This window comes from Pagrus pagrus, assembly GCF_965226575.1.
Source record: "Pagrus pagrus genome assembly, chromosome: 9".
Taxonomy (NCBI): domain Eukaryota; kingdom Metazoa; phylum Chordata; class Actinopteri; order Spariformes; family Sparidae; genus Pagrus; species Pagrus pagrus.
Window position 1 is genome coordinate 15,539,800 of NC_140193.1, and position 20,644 is coordinate 15,560,443.

Here is a 20,644-nt window from a genome sequence, read left to right on the forward strand (position 1 = left end):
ACAGGTTGCTAGTGGTCCATTATAAAGAAGATAAAAACGAAAAGGAGGAAGCACTTTGAGGCAAATCTTCCCAGTTATATTTACAACTATTAGAGAACAACCTACTCGCGTGTGGCATTTGTTTACAAGTTTACAAGGGCAACTTACAAGGCCAACTTTTGAATGAATCGAGGGAAAAAATGTAACAATTATATCAAATTAAACTCTGAGTCGGGACAAAGCAAACGAAATACAGGCCTGAAAATGCCCTGAGAAACGTTCAGTGAAATACTGCCAAACCTGACAAGGACACCCACTGTTCAGAGTTCAGGACTGTTATCATTTTGGTGGGGAATGCTCATTTACTCTGTACTCTGTAGTCTACACTATACTATTACCAGTGTATGTGTGTGTTTTTGTATGAGAAGTAAGCTCAGTCCATGGCTGTTAACCCTGTCAGACCAGAGCAATAGAGGGCAGTAGTAGTAGTTAGTATTTGTTATGCAGCTAACCCCACCCCACCCCCCCGAGCTCTTCTTCTTAACTGCTCAAGACTTGTTGCTCCAGAGGTTAGTCTCAGTCTGGCCTGCTATCTATATCTAAGATATTCCCTTGCCCTGCTCCCAGAGGAGGCAAATATTCGTATTTATTAATTTCCTCCGTCTCAGACTGTGACAAGAATCCCTCATTTAGCCGGTCCTGCATGGTAGAGTTGTTGTTGAGCAGCAGTCTGCGTCTGAGCTCATGCAGTTGGAGAGGACCCAAGTGACGTTTGGAGGCTCGTGAAATGTGCAATGAGCAGTTAGTTGCCAACTGTATCCTGGTCCACTGGGCTTCACAGTTTAGTGAGTTTAACTGATGTGAGATTTAACACAAACACAGAGACATAGATTTTAATTTTGTACTGTGTTTTAATTAAACATGTTTTTTGTTTTACTGCAGATTTGTCCCTCTTAATCTTGCTAACCCTATTGTTGATCTGGGGAGGGTGTAAACCAGCAGGCTCCTTTAACCTGTCACCGATGTGCTTCACTGGGAGGGTGTAGAGTGCAGCATGTTCCCACTGTCCTCCTGGTTCCGCCACATGACTGTGAAGGCACCCCTATCTGCCAGTAGTACTCACTAGTTCAACACAAAAAAACAGCTAAATATGCTTTTAGGAACACACAACCAAGCTCTATCAAGAATCAACCCCAGCTCTCTGCAGTGACGGGCTAGAAAATGGCTCTGCATGTGCTTATTTCTTCTTATTACTGTGTCACGCAGACGTTTTTTCTACTAAATCGTGGAAATATTTCCAACATTTTCCTACATGTTTGTAAATACCTGTCATCATCAGACTAGCAGACTTTGCAGGCGCGTTTGGGGGAAGGTCGCAAGTGCTAAGGGCTGTCCAAACCCATAATTTATCCACTCCGCAAGGGCCTTAAAGCAGACTTTCTGCAGCGTCTGCTTGGAGTGCAGTCCCACCAGACTGAACCCAAAATTTGTTGCAATACGGACGTGACATTGTAGAACTTATTTTGAATGTGTAAAACAGTTATTTTATTAAAACATAGACTGTAGAGGTAATCAAAATGTGTTTTATTATTGTAGTCTTTAGGCCTGTCTTGTATTAGGCTTGCAGTCTCACCCCCTTGCAAACTTGACTTGATGACTGTGAACGCATCACAATATGTATGACTTAAGACTGCAAGTCCAGAGGGTGGACTTTTGGATTCAGTCTTTCTTTCTAACTAGAAAACAGAGCTAAATCTGAGCAGAAAACATATGAATCTGAACTCATTTACCTTTTGGAAATAGCAGGATCAACATGAATGGTGAATAACATTGACGATCTGAAACTGACCTTTTTAAGGGAAAAAAACAGTAGAGGTTGGTTGAGTAATAATGGAAGGTGATGGGTGAGGAGTCTCATAGCTGTGGTTCTAGACCATGTTGTTGCCTCATCATGCTGTTATTGTTTCACATCTGGAGTGAATCTGAGTCATACCGGACTTGCCGCTTCACGTTGCTCCTGCGGCCTGTTGTTACAGGGACTTTTAGCTGCAGAACTCACCTGCGTGTTTCTTTTTTCACCCCTGTCAGGTTAGCATATTGCTGATTACAGAAGCTGTTTCCCATATTCCACTTTTCCAAACATCTGCTCTTGCCATGCTCTGATTGGTTCACACCCTACTTGGTCTAGCATTTTCAACAACATTTTTAATTTGTGTTTTAACCATACCAGACTGTTCCATCAGATCCACAGTGGCATGATAAGGTTGGGTGTTTTGTCCTTCTCTACTCAATGTTCTTTGTATAAGTGCTACCAATTTCCATCCAGGCAAGTTCACAGTGTACTTCAATTTTGCCGTTCAACCCACAGTTTATTGGACTTTAGCCTTTGTGCCATTTTTAAGTGCAACAGAGGACACAAGGCAATGCAGCAGTCTGTCTGTGCCAGTGCTACTGCTTTGAAGTGGGCTTTGTGTTCAAGGCTCAGTAGCTTTATAGAGAATTGGAAAAATATTATAGCTATATTATATAAGTCTTTAGTTAGTGTGACAAAATCAAATTCATGGTAACATGCTTTATTATTCTAGCCTCACACTTTTTGTACAATAGTCACACAATTTAGATTTTTCTGTTATTTATAGGTATTGTGTATACTACCTTTTAATTTTATATGTATTCATTACTGATATCAACAAGCATGTCATACTTCTTTTAAAGGGCCTATACAAGCCTGTGGACAATTTGTTTAAGCTGTTAAACGCTGCTGGACTGTGGATTTCTTGGTTAAGAACTTGGGTCAGATTTTCCGTGACACGATGTGATTTTATGCATGTTCTCCAGTGCCTTGTCTCAGTGCCTCTCCCTGCTCCGCTAACAGGGAGCAACAGTAGCTGATATTGGTTAAGAAATTTAGTTCGCTAACGAAAACTAACGACCGGCCTCCCAGCACAACATAAAAGTTCCACAGAGCTCCTTTAAATTTTAATTAAAGGGAAATAAAATCCTACCTTTCTTGCAGCATACTGGTTCCCATTCATTTCCAGCCAGTATCAAAATTAACTTGCATGAGAGAGGTCACAGTGAACATCACATCTGCTTTTATTTTTTGCCATGGTCTCATCATTGTTGTATGGTAATGCAGAGCAGACTTTGCAAATCAGTGCACTGCGTTACCGTGCAACAATGACATTACTGTAACTTTGACAACAATTAAAGCAGACATGCTGTTTAATATGATTGATTACCCAACTTACGCAAGTGTGAAGTCTCTTGAGCTGTTTTCTGTACCATCACAGAATAAATGGAAAGCAATGGCTGCCTAGAAAGTGAAGGGAAAATAATTTGATAGTATAATACAAGCATGCTATAAAAAATGAGGTAATATAAAGCGAAAAAACACCTCCCTTCCTATTTCTGTTTCTTGTCATATTCGCCTTACTTAGCACTCTGATATGTTTCAGACATTTAGCTGATACTGCCATCCAGAAAGAATTACAGTAAATAAGCTGAAAGTCATTCAGTGTCTTGCTCAGTGACACTTTGACAGGACACAGGGGAATTGATTGACCGATCTTTGCTCTTACGGCACTCAAACCTTTGACACTTCAGTTATGAGGCTGTCTGTCCAATCAGAACACCATTCTGCTGCTAAATGCTTATCTGCTAACCACTTATCCGCTAACCGCTCTGCTACATCTTCAGGAGTACGGAGCTCATATGCCAGTCAGCACAGCCAGCTGGGCCAGGATTTAAGGTCAGCCATATCCCCGGACCGCCACATTGCACCAATCTACGAGGATCGGACGTTCCAGGGCCCATTGTACCGCAGCCCGAGCCACACCCAGGGGGGCACCCTCTACAGGAGCACCTCAGGTTGGTCCCACACTATTTATACGGTTATATTATAAGCATCTAATCTATGGGCTGTCCCCTTGTAATGACATCAAATGCCAAAGTTTGTGTCTAACACTCGCGATAAGACATCACTACCAACTATTGTTTATTTTCCATAACCAAAAGAAAGCTCTCAGAGATAACTTAAAGCAAAAGTGAATTGATTCAGATATTTGAGGTGTAAGAATTAGGTGTTGAAGAGGTGTCATAGTCTGCACATGTGTATTCTGACCCTCAGCAATTGCTTATTTCTTACTGGACTGGGTTGAAATTTGTCCTGAACATCCAAGAGACCCTAAGAAAACTTTGCAACATGATTTCATTTAAACAGTTCTTGCTAAATGCGCAATGTTGCTATGTAACTTTACAACTTTGTTGTTTTTGTTGTTCAGCCAAGGCCATAAAATCAACAATCAACTGCAGACTCCCACTTATGCTACGTCTCTGCATCGATGCATGTTATAATCAAGAAATTTCCACACCTCTAGTTTTGAATGCACCAGTAAGCCCAGTAATTTATTTAAACACCTGTTCTGTAAAATTACACATTTACACCTCTTTGTTCTTGTGGTTGTGACTCGCGGACGATAATTTTCTCTGAAATACGATCATTTTCGGCCTCTTTGCTGCCAGGCCACAAGAAAACAACATGTTTTTGTAAAACAACCGCTGAATAATTATTTTACAACTTATAGGCTATTTGTGTTGCAATCACCTTTATTTTGATTTACAGTTCATCAGTACATGAGGTAATCTGTCATTACTAGATGCTTGATCAGCATGTACGGTGTTCTTCGAGCTATTGCACCTAGCTAGGTAAAGTTAATTTTAAAAAGTCAAATATTTAAGGGGAATTTAAAGGGGGATTTTTAAATAATATCATATGCCCTAAATAAGGGTTGTGTTGGTCATTATTCCCTTCCTCCTGCCCTGTCTGGATTGATGTTGTTAGTATAAAAATGATCCACAGTGTTTTTACCAGAAACTCTATTTGGTTTTCTTATCCCCCGTCATCTTCTCTCCCCTTTCCCCGTGCTGTGTCTTCATGCAGTGGAGTCACACAGGTCAAGATTAGCAGTGTTTCTTTTCTCATAATATTTTCATTTCAAACAGACACAGAGCACTTGTTTGTGTTATCCATCACAGATGCTCCCTTTGTCCTGAAATCTCTCGAAGTCTTTCCCATTTAATCTGAGGCCCTCTTGACTCTTGGAGAGCACCATTTCTCTGTCCACCTGCCCTTTAGCGCTACGTATGTTATGTCTTTCTTCCGTGCTTTTTTCTCTTGCTTTCTATTTTTCTTTCTCTCCGTGTCACCCTCACCTTTCCTGCCTCTCTTCCATTCCTCCCTCCACTGTCAGGCAGAAAGGGTGAGACATGAGTTAATAGGCAGGTACTGATATGTCATCCTGCCACAAAGGAGTCCATTACCCGTGTGTCACACTGAGAATCAGAAGAAGGATGGAAGGGGCCAGGGGGACAGCTTGGTTACCCACATCCACAGCATCCAGCTCTCCTGATGTTGGCATTCTCATCTCATCATCCCTCCTGCCTCAAATACACATGCATAGCTTTCACCGACACACACACACTTCATTCAGCTTTCTGCTTGCCACACCGGAGATCTGCTTAGACCGATAAGCGCACTAATAAACGCTATTGATGCTGTGAAAAAGCCCCCAGACAAGCCTCTATAATATGTCTATGCCAGCTATATTGAAAGAAGGCGAGTGGGGCGGAGCTGGTGGGGTGTTCAATATGCAGGATTTGTAAGAGCTACCTCATTAGAAAAATCCAATTTGATCCCAGTATTTTCTTTGTTATGTTCTGAAATGAAATTTCAATGAGGCCTTACCGGCTTTGCATGCATTCTTTGGCTTTTTCTGGAAGCTTGCACTGCACTGTTTTTGTGTGAGTAAGTGGGGGATTTTTATGTTAAGTAGAAATATTGATCCTTGGCTGAGAAGATGAGGAACTGAATCCAAATAGTTGTGGTAAAATTGCAAAGCTCCACTATGCTGTTTATAATTTGTCTTCCTTGGCTCTGCTAGGTTACATTTTGGGAGATAACCATATTGCAGGGTGGTGGTGGTGCTGCTGCCCAACATAGAAGTGCACTGATGTGAGAAATTGTGTATTTGGAGCAGCACCACAAGTTGACGTCTCGGTTTCTGGGAGGAGGGAGTTTGAGCGCGCACATGCCCAGTCCTTCTGTTGGAGGTCTGATAGGGATCTGACCAGCGCAGCAGTCACGCTGCCACACATCACGTGACTCTGGTGAGAAGGAGGGCTAAATCCAACCCCGCTTGTTTATGCAGCTCTGTGCTTGTGACCCATTGTGTTTATAAACTAGGTCATAATATCACTTGGAGCTGTTATAGGAGGAAAGATGACTGAAGCAGGGTGCTGTGTGAGGCTGAGTATTGGACCTTGCCTGAAAGGATGGCTTCTCTACATGTTTGTGTTTGTGATGCTTCCGCTTTACTAGCGTATCTCTGACTGTTTTTGGACCTCGTCATGGTGTGCCATTGCCTCCTTGCTGTGTTTGGCAAAGTTAGCCTCAGAATGGCGCAGAGGACGGAGAGGGAAGGATTTGTTGATCATCGAGCAGGTTGAGGCTTCCTGTCCTCTTTGAAAACCGGCAGGATCCCTCTGCTTAAACACAATCTTGTAAAAACAAAACAACAAGCAGCCCCTTGAAGGAGAAGACTTCTGCCTTGTGGAACCATGGGAGCTGTGTTTTATCCTCGTCATTAATTGGTTCCAGATTTAGAAGTTGCTGAGTCTGTCGGAACGGCCGCATGCTTGTGTTTTCAGCTCGGTTTAAAGTTGTGTGCTACCGGTGTGCGAGGCTCAGAGTTTAGCTGAAAAGGTCTGCTAATCTCTACTCACATGGCTTTGTCGGCTTGTGTGTGTTGTTTCTGTTTAAACTTTCTGTCTGAAGGTTTTGTATTCTTGGCCCACAGGTGTGGGGAGTCTCCAGCGGACACCCAGCCAGCGCAGTGCCATGATCTACCAAAGAAACAACTATGCTCTCAACACCGCAGCCACCTATGCCGACCCATACCGTTCAGCCCAGTACCGGCCCTCCGATCCCAACTACGCTCGACAGGCTGTTGTCATGGACGATGGTGCCACTCGCTCACCCTCGATAGACAGCATTCAGAAGGATCCAAGGTAAGCACTGTTCACGTTTCTACACTACCAGATATAGGCAGCCGTTAGTTACCAGCTTTGTATAGCAGGAACCAGTCACCCACAGGGACTACTTATGCTTGCAAGGCATCCCTGTTCTGCTGGGTCAACACCGGTGTCCTCTTACTATTCAAACAGGGAGCCCCATGGGTAGTCACATGCAGCTCTAGCCTTTAAGCTGGCTCGACTACGCCTGGCCACTTAACAATGGAGTCTCACATACATTGAAGTGCTGTGTCTGCTCTTGTCGTACAGATGTGTGTCAGCAGAGAGAGTGGATTGACCTCTGCAGTAAACACCTGACCTTGCACATTGGGAGCTTTCTTTACATCCGTGTATGTTGCTGTAGTGTTACTACTTACAGTGAGTGCACCAGGCGGGAACACCAGAACCCAGGAAGTGCATCGAAGAAAAACGTCCCCCAAGATTTGACAGGATTTCTGTCATGGGGAAATAGTTTATTTTTCATCTTTGGCTTTTTGTGCTATGATGTAATCCAAAAGAAAAATAGCTCAGCCTTCCCTGGGTCTTGCTGCACATAATTCATACTTAATGAATTAGTAGCACCAAGTTTTGGTGTTTTTCATGTAGCGTGTAGCTTCTCGCTTTGCAAATTATGTTTTCTTTATCAAATATCAATCTGAAGGAATTTTGACAAGTGACATTTTTATTTACTTTAGAGTATTTCTTTAGTGTATTTCAAGAGCAGTCGAGAGACAGTGCATTCCACGCTCCTTTCTTTAGTGTACTGCCAACAGAAAAGCAGTAATCCAAGTGTGACCAAAGTGGATTGTTATATAGAACCGGATGTGAATGTAATTTCCTGGGCTTATCAGTTTGCCCTGAGGTGCTGAAGTATTCATTTTGTGGGAAACTGTGCCTGAGTCAACTTTTCTTCTGCCTCTGTCGTCGTGCTGATACCTTTGCACCTTACCTGCAATTCTAGGGAGTTTGCGTGGCGTGACCCAGAGCTGACAGAGGTGATTCACATGCTGCAGCACCACTTTCCCTCCGTGCAGGCCAACGCAGCCGCGTACCTGCAGCACCTGTGCTATGGGGATAATCGGATTAAGACAGAGGTAGGTGTTTGCTACTGATCCGATACTTTGTCTTATTAAAATGACTTTGTCGTCATCTGTGCTCAATTACCTTCACTCCAGATGCTTATTCCACAATTTTATTAATTTTTTTGAAAAATTAGTCCAACGAGGCACCAAGTACAAGTGTCAAGACCATTAGACTAGCTGTAAACAAAACCCCCATAATGGTAGTAAAAGGCAAGAAATTAAAGTTAAAACCATACTGTCCGTTGTAGACATTCATCACAGTCTACAGACCACCATTCTGCATTAAACACAACCTTGCATACTTGATATAGTTGCACATATGCTCACAGTTTTCCTGTCCAGTGAGAGATTGTTCTTGACATCATGGCTCACTTTTGGTTTTACCTCCCAGTTAAATCACAGCTAATCTATCAAATCTTCTGGCAGATTAGCAGATTAGATTCTGGCTTCTTGCATGTTAAGGCCTATTTTTAGTACTTTTGCTGTATTCAGAGACTTCAGCAATCATTTTGGTGAGTCAACATCATTATATCCAAAAATGTGGATAGCACAATTATATAAATATGAAAAATATGTCCAAGGCTGGATAGAATTGCTCAGCATACCCTTCACTGAGACAAAATCTACTGCAGATTTACACACATTCACACTGCTCACTCATGTCATAAAAACGGCCGTAACAGCAACTAAATAGATAGACACGCAGAACTCCAACCTTTTTTTCCTTTCAAACATTGAAGGTCAAGCTCTTGCTTTCTTTTCCTGATGCATTTTGGTGAAAGAAGACAAGGTTTGATTAGAAGACGCAGGAAGAGGACTTGAGATTTGAGATCTGAAGTGTCTTTTATTCTCAGATGCCGAATGTCAGTATATCACAATATGGATCATACTATACAATAAAAAAGCAGGAAGCTTATTTTGATGGAAATATTTTTACCTTGTACATGTCACTCTTTTCTCCAGATGAACATATAAATTGAGTCTGTCAAACTACCATCTCCTGTGTCTCCTGTAGTCATGAATTAGCATTACTTCTCCAAATAATTTATATCGGGTATGAATAAATTCCCAGGGTGTAGATTTTCTTGTCACATGAATAAATGCATGACTGTCCTCTCCACAGCTAAAAATGCTGTTAGTGGTCAGAATCTTTTTCTAATGGTGTGTGATCTCATTCACAAATTGCCCATAGGTGTGTCGACTGGGAGGAATTAAACATCTGGTGGACCTACTAGACCACAAGGTCCTTGAGGTTCAGAGGAACTCTTGTGGAGCCGTGAGGAACCTCGTTTATGGCAAATCAATGGACGAAAACAAGATCGCTGTGAGGAATGCAGGAGGAATCCCAGCTCTGCTCCGCCTGCTGAGAAAGACTGTAGATGCAGAAGTGCGGGAGCTTGTCACAGGTAAGTGAGCATGTGTGGAGAATATTTGTGTAGTTGTATAAATTGTGTGTGTGATAGTTTCTCCCCCAGTGTGTAGTATCCATACTTCATACTTTATCCATCCACCCCATAATGACGATGCACTGTAATACTCCTTCATCTGGATAAAAAAGGAAGCAAAGTTATTGTTTCAAATTATCTTATCAAAATGAACTTCCTGTAATCTACGGCTTCAAGTAACAGTTGATTTCTTTATCAATCAATACATTTAATCAGTCTATAAAGTGTAAGAAAATAGTTAAAGAAATGCTATAGTTCAAAATTACATTTAAATATTTGGAGAACGGTGCAGCTCATCAACACTCACAGGAAAGGGAGGGGGACTTTAAAAGGTGAGGTTGTGTAACTGTTCACAACGTGTTTCTGCTGCCTACAAAGGGCCAAAAAAGTCAGTTATTGCAGGTTTGAATACTTATCAATTTCCAAAATTGTTGTCTAATGATAGTTGATCGTCTAATCCATTAATCAGCTGGTCAGTTTGGCACTACTGTTACAGCCCACCCTCATCAGCTCCTTAGGCGCTCTATCGTGAGGTTACAGTAGGACCGGGAGGCTGTGCAGAAGCTGCTGAATTATTTACCTGACATACCTTGGGGGTGTCTTGAGGGAGTTATGTTGATGTGTTCTCTGAATGCTGCTCGAGTTGATCAGGCGCTGCATGTCATGGTTAACCATACCATGTTGCTCCTAACAAGTAAGAGTGACTAAACAATTAAACAGAGTCTTTACTATGGTCTATCCTCAGCTTATGATTGTCATATTACCTGAGTCATAGAGGCTTTTCCTTAAATTGCTGCTACTGCTGTCACTGCTGCCTATGAGGCCTGCAAAGAAATGAAACCACACATCCTCAGGAGTTGTACGCAGAGATTTAGCTCCTTCTCTGTCTGAAAACAACAGATGCTGACGGTCTGCTTGTCACTCTCCTCCTCCCTGCATTGGACTGTGTGATGTCTAAGCTCTGCAAACAGGGTATTAATCCATGTTGTTTAGGATCAGGGTGGAGCGCTACAGAAATAAGCAAGCCAAGACATTTGGCTCCTAGGTGGCTGAGTCAGCTGTTTGAGCTCGACTCCAGCCCCCGCTCTTACATGATCTCGGGTTACAGTCCAGTGGTCTTTCAAAGGAAAACAATACACGGGGTACAGACACAATACTCTGTAGTATTTGTATATTGTTGGGGGAGAGATGGTCTTCAGTTTCCTGTTTCAATGAAGTGTCTGTTTACTTTGCTTAAAGCATACCAAAGGAGAAAATAATCAACATTTTAAAAGAGCGTAATTTGTCTCTGCTCATACTGGTGTTTATGTTAAAGCAAAGGAGTTGATGACTGAAAAAACACTTAAAATGTCTTTCTTCGCTGCCTTAATTCAAATTTCAGGAGCTTGTGCAGACATGCTTTAATGTGAGCTCTGTTTTAAGTTGGGGTTTTTTTTGTTTTTTTTCCCTTTCATCTACGAGTCTTGAGAGCCTGCTGCGGCTAATTGGTAGTGCAGGCCCCAGGATGTGGAGCAATTAGAAAAGGTCAGCAGTGCTGCATCACCTCTGGTTAATTACCGCTGATGAGAACAATCCACATAAAGAGCTTTCAGCTGGATGACAAGGGCATCCCACATCAGAGCTTTCAGTGGTGCAGACAGAAATCACTCACTCACCAGCGGCTCGTTTCTACTTCTAAAGCACTGTTTGGGAAATATTGTACACAATCGTAACACCTTTTAAGGCAGCGTCATTGTTGTTGAAGCTAGTGGGGAAACCAACAGGTGCGAGATTTAAGCTTGAGAAGCTTTCAGGGCTCCCATTGTGTCAGCGGCTCCTTCTCGACTCCGCTGGGAGGTCCAGGTGTCGCCTGTGCTTCAGTAGATCTAGCTCCAGGTCAGAGGTCATGTTGTGGGGACACAAAAGTGACCTCGGCTCCCTTACCTGCCTCGACTTCCAGCAGCTGTCGTGGTGATTCCTCTGTCCTTAGACAACCCCTCAGATCAAACGGCCAGGCCTCACAGCACCGCCATTAGCTCCATTTAGGGGGGGACAGATAAAACTGCACGCACACAAAAGCAATGATTTGTCACCCGGTGTTAGATATTACATCACTCCCCTTATCTTGGCTTTACTTTGGCAGAGTCAGCTACATTCTTCTTAATCACGATTTCATTGTGTTGGAGCTTTTGAGAGTCTGTTTGAATATTCTTTGCTCATACAGAAAAAAAGATGATTGTTAAATAACAAGAATCACTCATTCAGGAGCTCATCAACTTGACTGGCATGCACTCGTCTTTACTCCCCATCTGTTGCTAGAAGAGACAAATCTCTTGATCTTGTTTGGTTAAGCAACTGTATTATCGATACTACATGAGCCAGTTCTTTTATCATTGACTTCCTCTTTTACTATTACACTCTTCCACTAATGTACTTCACTACAGTCATATGATAGCCAGGGCTGTGAGGGTTAATGTATTCTGATACAGTTACTTATCACCTGTAAAAAATGTTGCCAGTAACAATCCAAGCATCATATCAATCAATATTAAAGTGATGTAACTGGATTACTTTCCGTTACTTTTGGATTACCTCAATACCAGACATATGGAAATGAAGACAAGAGAAAAGAAACATCAATAAGATGACTTTTATTTAAAACTGTGATCCTGTTGGTAAACCCTTTATAGTAAATGTATCTGTAATCTAATTACATACTTTTTCTATAACTTTAGGGGAATATAGTTACCTTTTTTGTATCCTAATTTATCCCATTACATGTATACCTGCACGATATGAGGAAAATCTGCAATGTGCGATAACATTTATTCAGCAATGCGATGACAATATGATTTGCGGTATATAAACAAATACTAAAGTGCCCATATTAGCTCTTCTCTCTTTCCTCAGCCATTGTCCCAGCTACCCACACATTCGCCACTAAATCTGCACCAATTAATCTGAGGGTAGCGCAAAACCTAGCCATTAAATGTTAGCATGTACATAAATAGTATTTTAGATTCTTTTAGGAAGTATTGCGATTAGTTTGTTGTCTGGGTCTCATTCTGGTGTGGAGATGTGGATTTGCAGCGAGTGAGCTGGTATTTACACACAGCTTTGTTTGATGGCATTTAAGAGCATGCCAAATTTAATTACATTAATGACATTGGAGTCAGCTGCTCCTTCCAAAAATGGCAAACCTGTTTTTACAACTCTAAACCTGCAGACTTGCATTCAAAACATAAAAGAGTAAAATAATTACTTTAACATATTTTAAACTTGTTTGGTTGTTGTGGGTGGTTTTTTTTTATTATTTGACTACAGTTCTGTCCAGAGATAGATAGATAGATAGATAGATAGATAGATAGATAGATAGATAGATAGATAGATAGAAAAACAATCAGTTTGACAAACTAAACCTACTGTGAAAAAGAGGCTTTTTCCAGTTTACACAAAGATTATCAGAATGGCATTAACACAAATAGACCCAGTCGCCAAGTGCTGGCATCGATTGCTGTGTTTGTTTTGTTTGAGAGCCGTGAATGAGGAGGTTAAGACCTTTTGATCATAAGAAAAATGAGAAACTTAATTTGATCCAGAAATAAATCCATTTATAGCCGTAAGCCGCAAAGTACCGACTTCCACTGCATGAGGGAGAAAGTAAGAAACGCCCACAAACTTCCAAATCACACAGCATGCTGCGGTCTGAGGTTTAGTCGATGCAGCATTGACAAGTTTCCAGTTCAGCTCCCAGAAATTGAAAGGTTAATAAACAGTGCAGTTTTTGAATGATCAGCAGCTTTTCACAGAGTGAGGTAAATGCCTACCCGGTAACCGCACCTCACAAAGTCGATGACATGCTGACCTGCGGTTTAAGAGATGAAGATTGTCAGACATTTTAGGATTCATCCAACAAAAGACCAGTTTAATCTCTGTGTGTCCAGGAGAGAGATGGTTGTGGGTTGTTTTTAGCCTTGGTTAGCACAAATACTAGAAGCATGGAGAAACTGTTAGCATGTTGTCATCAGAAGTGAAACACACTGTGGTTACCAAAGCAGATTTTTGATGGCTAGCTTGGTAGCTAGCAGTTTAACCAGTAACATGTAAACAAGACAGCTTTTCAGTGGTTGGATTTAGTAAACTGCTGTAGTAAAATTACAGATACACTAAGATTTTTCACAGTATTCTGTCCACACAACCTCTGTGTTGCATTTCTGGATCCCAACTCTCTCCTCCTAAGCTGTTTTTTATTTTTTTAAAGCCTGCTTAAGGGGTTTTTAGGGGAGCTTTTCCTTATCCGAATCAAGGGGCTATGGATAGAGGGTGTCGAATGCTAGTGCTGTAAGCAAATAATCTAAATTTGAATATGAAATTGTAAAACGAAAACTGACATTAAATTGTGAAAAAAGCAGCACCTCCACAGGGCTGCACTGAACACGCTGCATGATGGACAGAAGTCACACAACGTCACTTTCATTGATTAAAAAAGAAAATTTGACTATATTTCAACAATAATTATGTGGTAATGATGGCAGAGAGTTAAAAATACAACTCGGTCACAGGCAGAAAGTTTTTTGCACTCCAAGCCATCCAAAAAGCCTTCGGATTTTGGTCAATAGATCAGAAGTTAGCCTGTGATACGACCACTAACAACCTGGGGGATAGCCTGTATAACAATCAGGATATTGATAGCAACTATGAATCATTCATTTGATCTCTCTCCAAGAGACAGACTGTTCTGTTTTTGATTAGAATCAATCTCCTAGTGGGTCTTGGAGTCATTGTAATTATTACAGCAAGAGTTTAGCAGATTATATTTCCTGCAAATGTCACCAAAACAATTTTAGCATATGCAGTGTGTTGTACTCTTTAGTGGTAGACAGCCTGATGTATGTATGACACCAAATGTAATCAGATAATAACTGCAGGGCTGAGTTACAGAGAAAAATACTGCAAAAAAGAATACGAAACCTGTTCTGGAGGAGGTGTAGGTTTGTAAGCTCAGTGTTGTGCTAGTCAGTTTGTGAACTTTGGGCCCTGACACACAAAGTCGATCCCTCAAAGAGCTATCACTGCAGTCGTCTGTCTGTCCACCATCGAGCCTCTAATAAAGATGAAAATGCCAAAAGGCTAGTCTGACCCCGAGGGCTGACACGAATGTTTCGAAGCTTCTGCTGTTGCCATGGTAATAGACGACCAAATCGGCATTGGTGCGTTTTTTGTTGTTGTTGTTGTTGTTTTAATGATTTACATCATCAGCAAATAACCCAGTATTAATAGGGCAATATTATTCATTATACATCACGTTACTTATCATTAGTTATTCTCAGATGAGGAGATTTCAGCTTGAATTTGTGCGTCACAGCTCTCATCTGAGGTCACCGGCACTGCACTGAAGCTGGGACAGTGACATTTGATCGTGCAACAGTGAGAGTTAGAAAGCCAGGAAAATGTCGAAAAAGTCAAGTGTCTGGAATAACCTCAACATTTGCAAAATGTCGTGTTCAAGATATGCTAAAGGAAACTGGCTGATCACGAATCTTCTACGAGTTTGGCTAATCACCTGAAAATTGTAAGTAACACTCGTCTTGCAATTGCTAGAAATCTCTTTATGGCTGACATATTATGGATTCCAATATTCATGGGTAAGTCTCACTGAGCTTTAAAGCCCCAAAAATGATATTCGGGGCAGCACTACTGACCACTGACACACACCTACAGAGTATTCTGCACCTTTGAGGGAGGAAATCCGTGTTCTCTATCTGTAATTCAGCCTGCCATTTTAATGCCACTATGAATCTGTTTAAGCAGTCTCTTTATATGCTCGTAATATGAATGAGATTATGTCGAATAAAATATCGCAACCGGTACTATAAAGTCTTGGTTTGCTTTGCGTTGGCATTTCTAACTTGAAGTGTGTCTTCTGGCAAAAGAAAAGAGAAAGTCAATGCAAAAAATCAAGGAAAACCTTCCATAAAGGGATGACATTATTGATTTACAAGCAAAACTGGTGAATTGTTGCAGACAACGGCAACAGTTCCGGGCAAATGTCCATCTGGTTTTCAGTTCAGTTAGTCCTGGGATCAATGCTTCAATAGCTGTTAGACTTTCTAACGAGCTTCATATTTTCTCTGTGCTGAGCACTCCCTCTCTCTCCTTGTGCTCTCTGGAGCCTAACTCTGGACAGACTATTGGCCCTGGTGTCACAACAGTGTTTACCTTGGGTCAGTGTTTTAAAGCCAGGCCAAGGCACCTGAGAACAGGTTACTGAGCAGCGAACACGGTTTAGCACTATATTTACACACGCGCACACACACACACACACAGGTCTGCCCCGTTTGACTGTCAGATATGACTTATGGGTATTGCTGCTGGTGTTGCACCTCTGACGGCGCTGTCAGTCACACCTCAGTGAATTCATGTGGTGAGTTCTCTGGCATGCCACGGCCTCCATTAGACCAGAAATCTTGCAGAAGATGTTTTACAGATTGACATTAAAGTGTGTGTGGAGGAACATCTTTTGGTGAGTTAAAAGGAAAGTTGGTCAGCAGGCATGAGAATTTATGTGTTATCGGCGCATTAGAGGTCCTATTTCAGGGCAATCCTTGTGTGTCCGGGTATCCCGTGAGAAAGGCAAACACAGACCTGGATGTGCTTGCGCAAGGAGCAGAGCTCGATCGCCACAGAAGGATTTGATTGAAATGTATCCCACTGCCTGAGTGGAGCAAAGACGTCAGCCCACCTGATGCTAGGGTTTCCACATGCAGCCCCACGTACACTTCTGGCAGGCCCTGATAAGACGCATATGCTGCATACTAACTCCCAAAGTATCGCTTAAATCTCCGTCAAATGAAAATGAAATAATCAAAGTTCAGTTAAGGATTTTAACTGGTTTAAAAGCACTTTGATGTCGTGTTAATAAGGATAATGGTATGGGAAATGGCTGTTGATGAAATGGATTGCTTGGCAGACACAGATCAGCCTGTATAGCTCATTGCCAGCAGTGTGTTTGAATTGGGCTCCAGGGCCATATTATAGCCTATTATTGTCTCCATTGGTTCAATTAGAGAGAGAGGGGGAACAGCGTGCTGAGAGGAAATAAACAGTGAGGTTAAGAAAGGGGAAGTCAGGAAAGCAAATGCTTATTTTTGACCTCTACCAGAGAGGTGTTTTTGTATGCACGGTGTAGAGTTCAGTGGGGTCTCATTTATAAACCTTGCCACTTCCTAAGCAATCGACATTTATAAAAATATACTCGACGAGGAAATGTGCGTTAATTTACGGAAACTTTGACCCGTGCGTACACACATTTTCGATGCAGGGGGAATTGGCAACACAGATGCAGAGGTGGTGAATTGAAGCCAGAATGTAGAAATTAAATGTGAGAGGCATTATTCTACACATAATGATGAGCTCATGTTTGATTTCACTTCATATCAAACATTAATTATAGCTCAACGTCATCATGAACACTCAAACTAGCAGTGTCATTTGTACTTGCCCATGTAGAAAAATAAATAATAAACTATATTAAGCAAGGTGAATATAAATTATAAGGTCCCCTGCATAAATAAAGGATGAATAAATTATAAATACATTTTGGGCAATTCATCTCCCCGTCGTTCTTTAGTTTGGAAAAAGTGTTTCCAGACATCCGATTTAACTTTTTTTTTGTGGGGGATACAATGTGCAAGCTGAGCCTTCAACCTTGGTGACAGGCTTAGGATTTTGGCATGGCTGGAAAGATGCAGCCTCTTTGTGGCAAGTCCAAATAAATCCGGAAATCAAAATAAAACTGAACGTTACAGAGCTAGACTGCTTTCTCAAGTCACTCATGTGAGGATATTCACCATTATCCTGATAAGAAAAATTCACCGCAATCAACTTTTGTGTATTTTGTTGTTTTTTTTAGTCTTATTTCCTCCCATCCCTATGCACAAGTCATGAGGCAGTTACAGTTGGACCATTAACACACATGCATACTGTACATGCATTTTTGTAGTTTTGTTGTGGCATCATATTTGTATTTACAGTGGAGTTCAGCTCGTCCAGCATTAGCCTCCTCCAAAGTGCCCCGCAGAAGTCAGCCTGTGCCTTAGCATAAGCCTAGCAAGAGGCAGCTAATTAGAAGAACATGCTACATGCGGGCTAATCCTCGACAGATGCAGCATCAAAGGCTTTTGAGGACTGTGCATGATTATCAGTGGTTACCAAAAGTATATTTGAATTCAGTGAAATGATGGCATGATTTCAGATGTCTGAGGCTGTGCCATATGGATCTCCGCCTCGTCCTCTTTCTTTTTCTCTCCGTTTCAAGTTAATAATCTTTGCCCTGAGGGTATTCTGCTAGGATGAAATTTGATGTGAATGTCTGAAGCCCTCATGCTAGAGCTGTTGTTTTATATGTGAAGAGGAGTATTTTCACACAGGATCTGTGTGTGTGCGTGTGTGTGCGCGCGCGCGTGTGTGTCTGTCTGTCTGTCTCTGCTTGTTTGTTTTTGTGGACACATGCACACACACATTGAGCTATTAAAAGCCCAAGTTGTTGGTCTTACTGTTGGGGTTACCCTGACTGCACGTGACAGCTGACATAACCGGACGTCTGCATGCCTGTTTTCTCAACGCCCATGTCGTCTCCGGCAGGGGTGCTGTGGAACCTGTCGTCATGTGACGCCGTCAAGATGACAATCATTCGGGACGCCTTAACGACTCTGACCAACACTGTGATCATCCCTCACTCCGGATGGAGCAGCTCCACCTTCGACGACGACCACAAGCTGAAGTTCCACTCCTCCCTGGTGCTGAGGAACACCACCGGCTGTCTGAGGTGAACCACCTGATGAACACACTTGGTGTTAGCACCCCTAGGTGGATGACTGGCGCTATTACATCTAGTGTGGAGGGAGCTCGTACTGTAAATTGCTGTGTTAAAGATGTTTTTATTGAAGTAAACAGCCATTATTTTCACAAACAAATACAGATGAGGAAGCCAAACCGAGAAACAAACGCCCACCCACAGCCCTGGTATAATAGAAATGTCTCCATGTTCACAACTGAAAAATAAATAAAGTAAGGTCGCAATGTGTGATAATGAAGTATATGAAGCGACGTTAAGCAGACAATGAGAGCACGAGGGGGGTGTAATACTCACTTTTTTGAGGGGGTGTAATCATGTAGTAAGGCCCATAATTATTCATACATTGCTAGTTTCCTCCTCACAGTAACAAGATGTTTTTAGTTGTAGTAAAAGATGTTAATTCATTTAACCATTGCCTCTGTGAAGGAGAAATTTCTGAATTGCAGTTTTGTAGAACATACTGTGAGTAAGTAAGTATTTTTTTATATTAAAGCTCATATTAAGACCTTGTATGTCTCCCCAAATCAAGATCCTAAGGTCAGATGAGGTTTTGGTTATTAGAGCATCAGAAGTTATTCACATTATGTATTTCCTAAATTCTTCAACATAAGAGCAATTCCAGAGCAGATGAAGTAAATCTCCAGCGCAGGCTCTACATCTCTGTGTGTTTTATTCATTTCAAGGATATTACACCAATTGACATTATCATAGTTGCATTCAAGATTTGATTCTCATTTGTTCTGTAAATAGCTTTTATTTATTTATTTATTTCACCTTCATTTTACCAGGAAGTTCCATTGAGATCAAGATCTCTTTTACCAGAGAGACCTGGCCATATTAAAGTCACTAACATAATGAAAGCAACATATAAAACATGATATACACAATCCACAATTAAACAGGAGAATTGTAGAGAATAGCCCTTAAATTGTCTAATTGCAGATCTCTTTGCAAGTTATTCCACCAAGGACCAAGGTGCATAGTAAGACAAAGCAGTTTTCGCAACATCTTTCAAAAACCTAAGTACGTTAAAAAGCAACCACTTGATGGAGCATAGCTCGTAACTCGCAGAGCTTAGACACAGAAGGGTACAGAGTTCATTTGGAAGTTCATCTACCAACGCGTTAAACACAAAAATGTAATGAGGACGAGTGAAGCGTCACATTTTCATGGCCATCAGCATCAGAATGGTGTGTACTTTAACATAAATAATGGTTTTATACACAACATAGACATAAACTCTGCCTGTTTTAATTAGAAGCTTGGATTTTAACTTGTTTAATCTCTGTTTCAAAACTATCAACATTTCATACATACTCCCAGCTTCTCTCCTGGGGCTTCTTCCTTTGAAGACATTGTGGTTTAGCCTCAGTGTGAGTGTGTTAATGTGTGTGTGGGTGTGCGTGTGTGTGTGTGTGTGTGTGTGTGTGTGTGTGTGTGTACCTCTTTGCACACACATACATGGTTGTCTGTGTGTGCACTTGGTTAATTCCTTATTTACTCTGCAAAGTGCTATAATGACTTGAGTCAGACCACACACAAACTTCATACATTATGGATGGTGTATTGGGACGGCAAAACCCACATTACACATTCAAGTGGGACACACAAACACACCCACACAACCAGGCAGCTGCGTTTTTGTGTGTTTGCGTATGCTCATTTGTTTGTTGAGCAAAGCCCCAAATCAAAGGCCTAATTTATTTTTGTGTGTTGTGCTTTTTTTAAAGGAACCTGAGCTCAGCTGGAGAGGAGGCCAGAAAACAGATGCGCAGTTGTGAGGGTCTCGTTGACTCACTACTGTATGTCATCAAAGCCTGTGTAAACACCTCTGACTTTGACAGCAAGGTACGCACTTAGACACACACACTCACACACACTAGGCCAGGAGGAAAACATGTTACCACACGATAAGAGACCGTAGGGAAAAGTCCTACTTAACCCTGTTTGAATCATTTCATTGCCTGTGTCTAAATGACTCAGAGCATCCAGCAGCAACTGTTTCATGTACTTTTGTTGCCCAAAGCAGAAGCCATTCATGAGCAACAGAAGACATTCAGAATCCACTCACCAACCTGCTTTACAGTATATAAACACTTCTCTGTCAGTAGTAGAAATGAAATTGTGCCATAAAAGACATATAAAGTCAGATGGCTGGTCTTTAATGTGAGATCGCATCATAATTTTGTCACACAGACTTTATGCTCATTGACATTCCCTGAGACCGATCC

The 20,644-nt window shown here is 41.6% G+C and overlaps 1 protein-coding gene across 5 annotated transcripts in view; it reads left to right on the forward strand.

Annotated features, from left to right (window-relative positions):
• Positions 1–20,644, forward strand: part of pkp4 (plakophilin 4) — a 93,421-nt gene that overhangs the window by 60,503 nt on the left and 12,274 nt on the right. For all 5 annotated transcript variants that reach the window (XM_084361865.1, XM_084361867.1, XM_084361866.1 and 2 more), the window contains 6 exons: positions 3,679–3,849; positions 6,837–7,047; positions 8,012–8,144; positions 9,325–9,538; positions 18,200–18,383; positions 20,144–20,261. In XM_084361865.1, the coding sequence (XP_084217991.1) occupies positions 3,679–3,849; positions 6,837–7,047; positions 8,012–8,144; positions 9,325–9,538; positions 18,200–18,383; positions 20,144–20,261 (1,031 nt within the window). The remainder of the gene's footprint in view (positions 1–3,678; positions 3,850–6,836; positions 7,048–8,011; positions 8,145–9,324; positions 9,539–18,199; positions 18,384–20,143; positions 20,262–20,644) is intronic.